Here is a 12,378-nt window from a genome sequence, read left to right on the forward strand (position 1 = left end):
CCCTGTGCAGGAGTCAAGACTCTGGCTCTTGGCTCAACACGGCAAAGTTCCCGTTTTTGGCCAGGCTCAGGGGCTGCCCGGGGAGTGCGGGGCTCGGGCCGGGGCCGAGCGGGCAACGGACAAACGGACACGGGGACAAACGGTCCCGGTGCTTCAGTTGCAGCGGCGGCAGCAGCGGCAGCAGCAGCAGCGGCGGCAGCAGCAGCAGTAGAAGCAGCGAAAGCATCAAATTTATCACTTTTCTGTCTCTCCTCTCCCTTTCCCACTGTCCCACATTCTCTGTGGGTCTCCCTTTTCCTGCGTCCCCCCCTTTTCCAGGTTCCCTCTCCCCGTACCCGCCCGGGCCATGCCCCCGGCCCGCCCCCGGACCCGCCCACGGGCCCAGGCGGGGTTGCCCCGGCCCCGGCCCCGGCCCCGACCCCGGCCCCGGCCGTCCCGCCGTGGTCTCGCCTCCGCTGGGCTCTGGCTGTGCTGGCGCTGGCGCTGCTGGGCGGGCATCATTGCCTGGGGCTGGGGCGGAATCGCTGCCCTTTGGCTCCGCCTTGCCCGATCCCGGCCCCGGCCCCGACGCAGGCTCCGGTCCCGGCCCCAGCTCCGGTCCCGACCCCGGCCCTGCCCCCGGCTCCTCCCGGGGCCCGCGGAGGACACAGGCGGCGCGGCCGCTGCCGCCGCCTCCGCTGCGGCTTCCCCGGCCCGAGCTCCGCCGCTCAGCAGCGCGGCCGCTGGCCCCGAGCCGCCGCTGCCGCGTTCCAATGAGGGAACGCCTGCGGATGCCCGGCCCGGGGAGCTCGGGGAGCGCTCGGGGGCCGTTCCTGTCCCCGGGCCGAGCGCTGATGGCCGCGACTCGCCCCCAGGGAAGGCGCAGGAGGCCCTGCAGCAGCGCTACAAGCTGGGCCCGCTGCTGGGGCGCGGCGGCTTCGGCAGCGTCTTCGCGGCCACGCGACTCTCGGACGGCGCCCCGGTGAGCGGTGGGCAGAGGAGGAGGAGGAGGAGGGGGCGGAGGAGATGGCGGGGGCGCGGCGGGGCGGGCAGCGAGCTCAAGCCTCTGCTGCTCCTTGCTCGCAGGTGGCCATCAAATGTGTGCCGCGGGATCGCGTCCGGCTCTGGGGCGAGCTGGTGAGTGTGCGGGGCCAGCGGCAGAAGCCGGGGCGTGCCGGGCAGGGATGAGCCGGGGCCAGGCGGGGTGGGAGCCGCCGAGAGCCCTGCGGGGAGAGCGGGCGTGGGGTGAGCGAGGTGTGCAGAGCATCCCGGGCTGGCTGAGGGGTCCCAGAGCCCTGGCCCGGCCTCAGCCCCACTGACAGCACCGTGCTCCTCCCGCAGCCCGACGGCACCCGTGCTCCCATGGAGATTGTGCTGCTGGACAGGGTGTCCTCTGGCTGTGCTGCAGTCATTCAGCTGCTGGAGTGGCTTGAGCTCCCCGACAGCTTCGTGTTAGTGTTGGAGCGTCCACAGCGGTGCCAGGACCTCTCGCATTTGCTGGCGGAGCGGAGGTTCCTGCCAGAGGAGGAGGCGCGGGGGCTCTTTCGCCAGGTGCTGGAGGCCGTGCAGCACTGCAGCAGCTGCGGGGTCCTGCACAGGGACATAAAACCAGAGAACATCCTGCTCGACCTGGCCACTGGGCAGCTGAAATTGATCGACTTTGGCTGTGGCGCCTTCCTGCAAGACACAGCCTACACCCAGTTTGCAGGTGAGCCCTCGCAGGGGATGCTCCTGGCCATCTCATGGCCCGGCCTGGCTGTGGCACCGGGGATTCCCCGTGATGCTGCCAGGATGGGATCAATGCTTGAGGCAAATTGATTTGGATGGGGGTGTGAGTGGGGCCAGCTCCCAGCCCTGCCAAGAGCCTTCAGCACCCACTGTGCCCTGGGCTGGGGCTGGGACAGCCAGCCTGACAAAAACCCCCATGGGGGTAGCAGAGGGCGGGGGTCTGACCCCATGCCCCAGAGAGTTTAGTGCGTCAGCGAGGAAGGGCTTGAACTCCTCTGCTCCCCACGTTTGCCTTGGCCTATTAACAATGTTTTGGAGGCCATGCAGGCAGGGAGGAGAGTGTGTTTTCTCTACCACGGGGTGGGTTTTTATTTGCTTGTCATGGTTGGGCCTCCCCAGTGCTTCTGCTGCCCTCTTCCAGCAGCAGTGGCTTCTTTTCCAACCCTGGGTTTGTAGCCAAGTGCCAGGTGCTGGCAAGAGGGCAGTGGGTCACCCCGTGTGCTGCTGGGGCAGCCCCCACATGCCCAGGGATGCTGGGGCCAGGCTCTGGGAGCAGCAGCATCCCCCTGATGAGCTCCATCTGTGTTCCACAGGAACCCTGTCCTACAGCCCACCAGAGTGGATCCACCAGCAACGCTACCATGGCCAGGCAGCAACAATCTGGTCCCTGGGCCTCCTGCTCTACCAGCTGGTCATAGGGAAGCACCCATTCATGAGGGGCCAGCAGATCATCTGGGGGCGGATCTTGTTCCCACGACGGCTCTCCCAAGGTGAATCCTCATCTCTGGGCACAGGGGGAACACCAGGCTTGGGAGACAGCTGTGGGCTCATGAGCATCCTGCTCTGGCAGCTGCTGAGGAGGTGGCACATGTCCTGCTCTCCTGCAGACAGGGAATCCATGGGGAAGTTGAGGCCCAGCTCTGGGCACACCCAGCACGGCCTGGGCACTGGAAGGGGGCGGCAACTTCTCCAACTGACTGGTGATTCCTGGTTTCTCTCTTCAGAATGCCAAGATATTATTAAGAGGTGTTTGTCCATGCAACCCTCGGACAGGCCATCCTTAGAAGACCTTTTCCGCGATCCTTGGATGCAGGCTGTTCATCTGCCCTAGGAGATGGGAGAGATCCACATGCACAGTTGGATCCAGGGGCCTGGCAGGTAACAGCTCCACACATTTCTTGGCAATCGGTGGCAAAGCAAACCAGGCTGTTTTTGTTGTGCCTGTAGCTCTGAGCAGGGGTCATCAGAAGGGAACACACAGCTCTTGGGCTTGAGCTGAGCTGGACACCTGGTGTGGCAAGCACTGGTGGCCACCATTCCCCATGCTTTTGCTTGTCTGCTTCACTGATGGCTGGGACCCTGGGCAGAGCACTGACAGCCTGGTCTGGCCCCTAGGCAAGGAGAAGGAGCCCCTGGAGAAGCTGTTACCAGCTGGGGCTGCTGCTGGAGACACCAAGGACAACCTCAAAGATGGCAATCTCTTCCTCCAGCTGGCCAGCTGAAGATGATGGATTTCAATTCTGGCATGTCTTCTTCAAAGACTTGCTCCACGCCCAATTTGCAGGTGAGTCCACAGCCAGGGGATGCTCCCAGATCTGGGCATGGCACAGCCTGGCCAGGCACCAAAGGTTCCCCCCTTGGCTGGGGTGGATGCAAGCAATTCTTCAGTTGGCTGCCAAGCTGCTTTTTGTCTCTGGACAGCTGCTGAGGGGCTGGGTCTGCCGTGGCTGGCTGCAGGCTGGGCACATGGCCTGCCCTCCTGCTCCGCTCCCAAAGGCAGCAGTGATGGGCAGCTTTGGGCCCAGCTCTGAGCACGGCCAGCATGGCCTGGGCACCGCGGGTGGCTGGGACAAGGGGACAGGAGCCTTCAGCTGACGGGCGGTTTCTGGTTTCTCTCCTTGCAGCCAGGCTCTGTGGATGCTGAGGCTGCTCTGGGCTCTGCCAGGGCTCTGCTGGGCTCAGCCCCAGGCACAGCTGGGCTCACCCTGCCCTCCCATTGCTCTGACAGCTTTGCATCACACGAGCGCGTTCCCAGCACACCGCCTGAGCTTTCTGCTTTTGCAGGTGAGTGAGACTCTCCTGCAGGCCAAGAGATTGCACTTAGGGACACACATCCAATTGGCAAGGACCCAAACTCTCCACAGTCCCAGCTGAATGCCTGCATCTGCACAGGATGTTTTCTGTGTTCCACTCTTCCTTTCTTTTTGGCTGCAATTGTGCAATTGCACTTTCTTCCTCCTCTAGAAGTGCCACTGCTGTGTTCCTGAGGCAGTGCAGTCTGGAGCTGATGGATGAAGAATTGCCCCTCTGCACTTCCAAACCAGAGCAAAAAGCTGTAAGTGGGACTTTGCATCTTTAAGAAACCCCTGAATGTTTGAAAGGGAATGTGCAGCTCATTCACAGGGTGAGAAGGAAGGGCATCTTCTAAAGGATTTGGGGTTTGACAGAGTTTAGATTCCCAGTGCTGCTTGGAGCTGGCAAGGCGCAAAACACTTTCTTCTTGCTTCACTCCAATTTCACCACAATTTAAAATAACAATATTGGAATCCAACCCAAACAACTTTTTCAAAAAGGTTCCTGAGGCCGGTAAGATGCATCATGCCATCAGCACATTTACAAAGTAAATAACTGAGTTTTATGTTTCAAAAGACCAATTACGCCTTAATTCAAAGTTAGAGAAGATTTTTCACTGTACGCTTGGGTTCTGTTTTTATCTTTCACATTTTATAGAAGTTTTTTTTCTTTTATTTTTCCGCATTTTTCCCCTTAAAACAGAAATCATGCTATGAAAAAGAAGTGTCCTTTGCTCCTGGTTCCTGTGTGGAGCAGCTCCCTTCCCGCTGGCTGAGCTGCTCAGGCAGAGCCCAGCAGCTCCTGGCCCTGCAAGGCTGAGGCTTTTCCCCGTTGCTGGGCACAGACTGATGGAGCAGCACTGCTGAACACGGGGACACGCAGAGGGAGCAGAGCAGCTGCCTTTGCCCACCTGAAGCTCCAAGGCCAAACTCTGAGCAGGCACGGCTGGAAGAGACTTGCAGGCTCCCTGTTGGCTCTGCTGCCCCACTTGTGCCCGGCCCAGCTCTGCGTGAGGCACAGGGAGAACAAGGGGCAGCTCCCTCCCAGCCCCAGCCCAGGGACCCCTCCAGCCCTGGGCCTTGGGGCACTGTCAGCACCTGCTGCTCCAGCCACGGCTTCTGCTGGCACTGACAGCAACAACCAAACTGGGGCTGGTCCCGAGGGAGCAGCAGCAGTGCCTGGGTCTGATCCCTCAGTGTGGGGCAGTGCTGGAAATATGATCGCAGCAGCAGCACCACCACCAGCAGCAGCACCAGCAGCACCAGCAGCACCAGCAGTAGCATCAGCAGCAGCACCACCAGCAGCAGGAGCAGCAGCAGCAGCAGCAGCAGTACCAGCACCACCACCAGCACCGGCAGCAGCACCACCACCAGCACCAGCTTCACCAGCAGCGCCAGCAGCAGCACCACCAGCAGCATGAGCAGCAGCAGCACGAGCAGCAGCACCAGGGGCAGGATCAGCACCAGCAGCACCAGCAGCACCAGCAGCACCAGCAGTACCAGCAGTACCATCAGAACCAGCTCCAGCAGCACCAGCTCCAGCAGCACCAGCAGCAGCAGCAGCACCAGCAGTACCAGCAGAACCAGCTCCAGCAGCACCAACAGCAGCAGCAGCAGCACCAGCACCAAAAGCAGCACCAGCAGCAGCACGACCAGCAGCCGAAGCAGCAGCAGCAGGACCAGCAGCACCAGCACCAACAGCACCAGCAGTGCCAGCAGCAGCAGTACCAGCAGCAGTAGCATCAGCAGCAGCAGCACTACCAGCAGCAGCAGCACCAGCACCAGCAGCACCAGCAGCACCAGCAGCACCAGCAGAACCAGCAGCGGCAGCAGCACCAGGGACAGGACCAGCACTAGCTTCACCAGCAGTACCACCAGCACGAGCAGCAGCAGCAGCACCAGCAGCAGCACCAGCACCAGTACCAGCAGCAGCACCACGACCACCAGCAGCAGCATCAGCAGCAGTGCCAGCAGCACCAGCACCACCACCACCACCAGTGCCAGCAGCACCAGAACCAGCATCACCAGCAGCACCACCAGCAGCACCACCAGCAGCACCACCACCAGCACCACCAGCAGCAGCAACAGCAGCAGCACCAGCAACAGTACCAGTAGTGCCAGCAGCACCAGCAGCAGTGCCAGCAGCAGCACCAGCAGCACCTGCACCAGTACCAGCAGCAGCAGCAGCACCACCAGCACCAGCAGCAGCAGCAGCAGAAGCACCAGCAGCACCAGCAGCACCAGCAGCATCACCTGCAGCACCAGGACCAGCAGCACCAGCAGTACCAGCAGAACCAGCAGCAGCACTACCACCAGTGCCAGCAGCAGCAGCACCAGCACCAGCAGTAGCACCAGGGTCAGGATCAGCACCAGCAGCACCAGCAGCAGCACCAGCCATAGCATCAGCAGCAGCACCAGGGGCTGGACCAGCACCAGCAGCAGCAGCACCAGAAGAAGCAGCATCATCAGCACCACCAGCAGCATCAGTGGCAGCAGCAACAACAGCAGCAACAACAGCAGCACCACCAACAGCACCACCAACACCAAGAGCAGCACCAGCAGCAGCACCAGAAGCAGGACCAGCAGCACCAGCAGCACCAGTACCAGCAGCACCAGCAGCAGCACCACTACCACCAGCACCAGCAGTGCTAGCAGCAGCACCAGCAGCAGCACCAGCAGCAACAGAACCGCCAGCACCAGCAGTAGCACCAGGGGCAGGAGCAGCAGCAGCACCAACAGCAGCACCAGCACCAGCAGCACCAGCATCACCACCAGCAACATCAGTGGCAGCACCAGCAGTGCCAGCACCAGCAGCAGCAGCAGCACCAGTAACAGCAGCACGAGCAGTGCCAGCACCAGCAGCACCAGCACAGCAGCAGCAGCAGCACCTGCAGCACCAGCATCACCACCAGCAGCATCAGTGGCAGCACCAGCACCAGCAGCACAGCAGCACCAGCAGAACCAGCAGCAGCACTGCCACCAGTGCGAGCAGCAGCAGCACCAGCACCACCAGCGCCAGCAGTAGCACCAGGGGCAGGATCAGCACCAGCAGCACCAGCAGCAGCACCAGCCATGGCATCAGCAGCAGCACCAGGGGCTGGACAAGCACCAGCAGCAGCAGCACCAGAAGAAGCAGCACCAGCAGCACCACTAGCAGCATCAGTGGCAGCACCAGCAGTACCAGCACCAGCAGAAGCAGCAGCAGCAGCAGTGGCAGCACCAGCAGTACCAGCAGCAGCAGAGGCAGCAGCACCAGTAGCACCATCGTCACCAGCACCAACACCAGCACAAGCAGCACCAGTAGTGCCAGCAGCAGCATCAGCAGCACCAGCAGCAGGACCAGCAGTGCCAGCAGCACCACCACCAGCACCAGCATCACCACCAGCACGAGCAGCAGCAGCACCAGCACCAGAAGCAGGACCAGCACCAGCAGCAGCACCAGCACCAGCACCACCACCAGCACCATCATCAGCAGTGCCAGCACCCGCAGCAGTACCAACAGCAGCACATGGAGCTGACTTTCAGTGCAGCCTCTGCCATGCTTCCCTCCCTGTGCAGCAGTGTCACAGCAGCCTGAGGCACCTGGGCTCCTGCATGTTACGCCAGGAACAGAGCTGGGGACTCCCTCTCCATGTGGAGCTTCCAGATGGAAAAGGCTGCTGTGACCAGGCAGCTCCAAGGGCACAGAAAGGAGGGGCTCGACCCCTTGATCTGTGCCAATCCCACAGTCCTGGGCAGCAGCCACAGAGCCCTGGGGGAGCAGAGGGCACAGCAAGAGGGACAAAAGCAGTCAAGGTCAGAGACTGGGAAGAGCCAGACCTGGGAGCAGGAACAGCTGCTTCATTGAACTCCTGGAGAAAGCTCTTGGCTGGTTCAAAGCCCTGAAAGGTGTGAAGGGCAGAGAAGAGGCCACACCAAACAATGCTCCTGTTTTCACACCTCCCCTCTCTGTGTCCCAGAAGGAATTGGATGAACTGTATTCTTCTCTCTGAGTCGTCTCGTTCAGCGTGAGCAGCTCAGCACCAGGAGCTGAAGGAGCTGAAGCCTCAGGCCACAAGAGCTGAGCAAGAGGGGGCTTTTGGGCCAAAGTAATGCTGCTAAGTAATGGACCTAGCTGAATGCAGCAGATAGAATCCTGCAATTATAGAATCCATTTTGCTGGAAAAGGCCTCTGAGCTCATCCAGTCCAGCCAGTCACCCAGCAGTGTCAAGCCCAGCACTAAACCTCGTCCCTGAAGTGCCAAGGTCTGAACAACAGGCCCTGAGTGAGGCCTGAACAACAGGCCCTGAGCCAAAGGTGACCTCTGGATGAACCTTCCAACCAGAGGTTATCTGTCTGTCTGCTCATTACTGAAATATGCATGGTCATTAGCACTGTGATAGATGGATCCACTCATCAATGAAACATGGATTGACCTTTCTGTGTTTAGAAGCCAGACAAGGCCATTCAATCTGACATCTGGCCTTGTTTGGGGTGTATGGACAGAGTCAACTCCCTTGGTTCCTCCTTGAGGCCTGGCCAGGCTTTGGTAGGGACGCAAGAGGAGGATGAAACCAGATGTTCCCACAGCAGAAGTGCTGTCAGTTTGTTCACTCAGCACTATCAAAGCTGGGCCCTCTCTCACAGCCGGGGTTGAGCCTCACCTGTGGCTGGAGGCACCTGCAGGATTTCCCAGTGTCCAGGAGTGGCTCTCCAGTCCTTGGCTGTGACAGCTTCCCCAGCTGATGGGTGGATCTGGGGATGGCAAAGTCTGAGGGGAACTGGATCTTTGTTAATGCCTGCAGGCAATCTTTGGCAGTGATGATTGGGTGCATTGCAGAGCTGCTCCTTTTGTGATCCTTTGCTGCTTGGAGCTGCAGTAAGTGACACTGATTCCTTCAGGTGGTGTTGGTGCCTTTGGTGCTGACCCTGCCCACTGGTGAAACCAAATTGGCAAAGTCTGGCCAGATCACAACAAAATATCACTTTTTAAATGTAAATGTAAGGAATCAGTCCCATCTCAAATTCCCAGAAGGGAAGCCCTCCCCAGAGTTCACTGGCTCTGGAGTGGGGCTGAGGTGGGAGCACCGTGCGAGCAGTGGGGCAGTCGGTTAAAAGAGGCTGAACCACAGGATGTCTTAAAATGCATCCAAACATTGCATATGGAAAAAGGAAAAGAACTTGTGGGTTTGGGAAGACAAGGATGGATTTTCTTAACAGCACCAACGGAAGGAACAGTTGTTTTTTGGAATGCTCCCACATGAAGGTACAGAAAAAGGTTTTAGTCTTGAGCTCAGGTTTGTTTGTGCAAGTAACATAATAACAATAACAATAACAACACAATAATATATATTTATATATATAACCAAAACTCAATAATGTGAAATAATGCTGAAAATACCAATTTGTGAGCTTTAGCTGCTCACTGTAACACTAAATACCCTACAAAAAAGAACTGGCAAAGACCCAAATGTCAATGGTAAACTTTTGTGAATTGTATACAAGGAATAAAGGAGGAAGGGATAAAACTGGCTATTTTTATAGGGTTTGTTGATACTATGATGCAGAATGCTTTGTCTGTTCCTGTGAAAAGCACACTGATTAAGACTGCTGGGTTTTTCATGTACCAGACTCTCTACATGCTGCAGGACTGGTTGAACAGGTGAAGGAATTGTTAAAAGAGCAGTTGATAAAATGAGGAGATGGGAACCTGTCCTGGTGGAGAACCCATCTCCCAGATGTGTTCCATGCCCTTAACAATGGGCCCACTGGGGAAATGGAAACCCCTGGGTGTGCAGGGCTGCACCCAATTTGCAAACACAACCATGGACAGTGAGACTTGGACTGCCTGGGAAATTGTTCTGGGTGTGATGGCCCCTGACAGGGCCACCCCAGAGGCTGCAGGCTGGACCTTCATGCACTGGAATTAATTAGGAAAAAGCCAAAGCAAATGAAAGTTAACAATACAAGAACAGGAATTCAGATTCCTCCAGGACGCTTTGGTTTGGTAACTGCTCACTTGAGCTTGGCCTTGCAAAGTGTTGATGTCATGGGAGGAGGAATTGATGCAGATTATGAAGGAGAAATTAAAGAAATTCTGTTAAAAATGAATGAACAAGATTGGATTATTCAACCCCATGACAGGTTATCACAAATACTGATGTTGCAGTTTAAAAACGATTGTGAAAGAAGGAGATCCACCTCCAATCAGCACTGTTTGTGGAGATAAAAGGTTTGGATGCAGCAGTCCTAATAATGGAGCCAGAGTGTGGGTCCAGAGGCCAAATGGCCCTCCAGAGGCAGATGAAGGAACAGCTCTGGGGAAAGACAACACTGGTTGAATCCTGAAACCTGAGCATGAAGAATGGGAATATATCCCTGCAGCCAAGTGTTCTCTGCCAGAAAAAGTCAATATTGTTTTACAGATGCTGCCAGAGCAAATCTCCCTGTTTGCCCCAACGACCCCTTTGGAAAATGCTCTGATCCACAGGGCTCCATGTGAAGGCTGATGTGACACTGAGGGACTTGCACACCAATTCCAGCCAGGAGCTGGAAATTGGGATCCTCTCCCCTTCGGCTGGAGAAGTGCCAGGTCCCAGTCCCTGACGGGCACCCAGGCTCCTGGCTGGAATTGGTGTGGAAGTCCCTCAGTGTCACATCAGCCTTCACATGGAGCCCCGTGGATCAGAGCATTTTCCAAAGGGGTCGTTGGGGCAAACAGGGTAATTTGCTCTGGCAGCATCTGTAAAACAATATCCCATAACATCAGCTTGTTGTGTCAGAGAACGCTTGGCTGCAGGGACATATTCCCATTGTTCCTGCCCAGGTCTCAGGATTCAAACAGTGTTGTCTTTCCCCAGAGCTGTTCCTTCAGCTGCCTCTGGAGGCCCATTTGGCCTCTGGACCAATTATTAGGACTGCTGCATCCAAACTCTTGATCTCCATGAACAGAGGTGATTGGAGGTGGATCTCCTTCTTTCACAATTGTTTTTAAAACTGCAGTATTAATAACTATAATACCCTGCCATGGGGTTGGAAAACAAAATCTTGTTCATTATTGTTTAACAGACTTACTTCAATTTCTCCTTGATAATCTGCATCAATTCCTCCTCCCATGACATCAACACTTTGCAAGGCCAAGCTCAAGTGAGCAGTTACCAAACCAAAGCATCCTGGAGGAATCTGAATTCCTGTTCTTGTATTGTTAACTTTCATTTGCTTTGGCTTTTTCCTAATTAATTCCAGTGCAGGAAGGTCCAGCCCTGCAGCCTCTGGGGTGGCCCTGTCAGGGGCCATCACACCCAGAACAATTTCCCAGGCAGTCCAAGTCTCACTGTCCATGGTTGTGTTTGCAAATTGGGTGCAGCCCTGCACACCCAGGGGTTTCCATTTCCCCAGTGGGCCCATTGTTAAGGGCATGGAACACATCTGGGAGATGGGTTCTCCACCAGGACAGGTTCCCATCTCCTCATTTTATCAACTGCTCTTTTAACAACTCCGTCACCTGTTCAACCAATCCTGCAGCTTGTAGAGAGTCTGGTACATGAAAAACCCAGCAGTCTTAATCACTGTGTTTTTCACAGGAACAGACAAAGCATTCTGCATCATAGTATCACCAAACCCTATAAAAACAGCCAATTTCACCCCTTCCTCCTTTATTCCATGTATACAATTCACAAAAGTTTACCACTGACATTTGGGTCTTTGCCAGTCCTTTTTTGTAGGGTGCTTAGTGTTACAGTGAGCAGCCAAAGCTCACAAATCAGTACTGTCAACATTATTTCAAATTATCAATTTTTAATTATGTATATAAATATATATTATTGTGTTATATTATTATTATCATTATCATTATCATTATCATTATCATTATCATTATCATTATCATTATCATTATCAATCATCATTATCATCATTATTATAATCATTATCATCATTGTTCTTGTTGTTTCACTTGCACAAACAAATCTGAGCTCAAGACTATAACCTTCTTCTGTCACTCCACATGGGAGTGTTCCAAAAACAATTGTTCCTTCTGTTGGTGCTTTTTCCTATCTTAGCTGTTAACAAAATCCATCCTACTCTTCCCAAACCCCCAAATTCTTTTCCTTTTTCCACATGCAATTTTTGGATTCATTTTAAGGCTGATTTACTAAAATATGGATATGATCTGGTATCAATATCCAACTGAGACAGACAAAGACTCTTTAACTGTTTTAGGATTAAAAAGTGTATGTTTATTCACAGCACTGGGCTGATGTGTCAGGTCACCCCTTAATACACACGGCCCCAAGCACAGGTGAATACAGGCTTTTTATTTACAGAAGTATTGAATACAAATACATATTCATGACCCAGTTCCCACCAACTTTTCACTTCCTATGCTACTTAGGAAAAAAAGCAGTTAAGCATGATCCTTGAAATGGGTCGGTGGTCTTTTTCTGAGGAGGGGTCACAGAAGGGAGGAAGGGATATGGCTCTTCCTCGTTCTGCCCTTTCAACCTTTTCAATGCAAAGTGACAAATGGACCCTTGGCTGGGCTCCTTGTTTCATCTCTTCAATGAGTTTCTGATTTGCAACTGTCTTGAAGTTCTTTACCAGATACTTTATTTCTCACTC

The 12,378-nt window shown here is 55.3% G+C and overlaps 2 protein-coding genes across 2 annotated transcripts; both read left to right on the forward strand.

Annotated features, from left to right (window-relative positions):
• Nucleotides 1-346: 346 nt before the first annotated feature.
• On the forward strand, nt 347-3,271 carry LOC147645604 (serine/threonine-protein kinase pim-1-like). Its single transcript, XM_086874428.1, has 7 exons — nt 347-443; nt 855-961; nt 1,066-1,116; nt 1,321-1,687; nt 2,301-2,477; nt 2,712-2,865; nt 3,103-3,271. The coding sequence occupies exons 1-6, from the start codon at nt 347-349 to the stop codon at nt 2,816-2,818; spliced, it is 906 nt and encodes a 301-aa protein (XP_086730554.1). The 3' UTR covers nt 2,819-2,865; nt 3,103-3,271.
• Nucleotides 3,272-3,692: 421 nt separating this feature from the next.
• LOC147645605 (uncharacterized) lies at nt 3,693-8,739 on the forward strand. The gene is made up of 4 exons (XM_086874424.1): nt 3,693-3,771; nt 3,952-4,042; nt 4,483-6,989; nt 7,030-8,739. The coding sequence occupies exon 3, from the start codon at nt 5,197-5,199 to the stop codon at nt 6,802-6,804; it is 1,608 nt and encodes a 535-aa protein (XP_086730550.1). The 5' UTR covers nt 3,693-3,771; nt 3,952-4,042; nt 4,483-5,196; the 3' UTR covers nt 6,805-6,989; nt 7,030-8,739.
• The last annotated feature ends 3,639 nt before the right edge of the window (nt 8,740-12,378 follow it).

The sequence above is a fragment of the Cyanistes caeruleus genome, unplaced genomic scaffold (assembly GCF_971803275.1).
Source record: "Cyanistes caeruleus unplaced genomic scaffold, bCyaCae1.hap1.1 HAP1_SCAFFOLD_213, whole genome shotgun sequence".
Taxonomy (NCBI): Eukaryota; Metazoa; Chordata; class Aves; order Passeriformes; family Paridae; genus Cyanistes; species Cyanistes caeruleus.

Bases quoted from the DNA above. Each gene is read 5' to 3' on its own strand.
- LOC147645604 (XM_086874428.1), top strand. From the start codon at position 347: ATGCCCCCGGCCCGCCCCCGGACCCGCCCACGGGCCCAGGCGGGGTTG. The intron at 444-854 runs GTCTCGCCTCCG...ACTCGCCCCCAG, and splicing joins GCCCCGGCCGTCCCGCCGTG to GGAAGGCGCAGGAGGCCCTG. The intron at 962-1,065 runs GTGAGCGGTGGG...CCTTGCTCGCAG, and splicing joins GACTCTCGGACGGCGCCCCG to GTGGCCATCAAATGTGTGCC.
- LOC147645605 (XM_086874424.1), top strand. From the start codon at position 5,197: ATGAGCAGCAGCAGCACGAGCAGCAGCACCAGGGGCAGGATCAGCACC.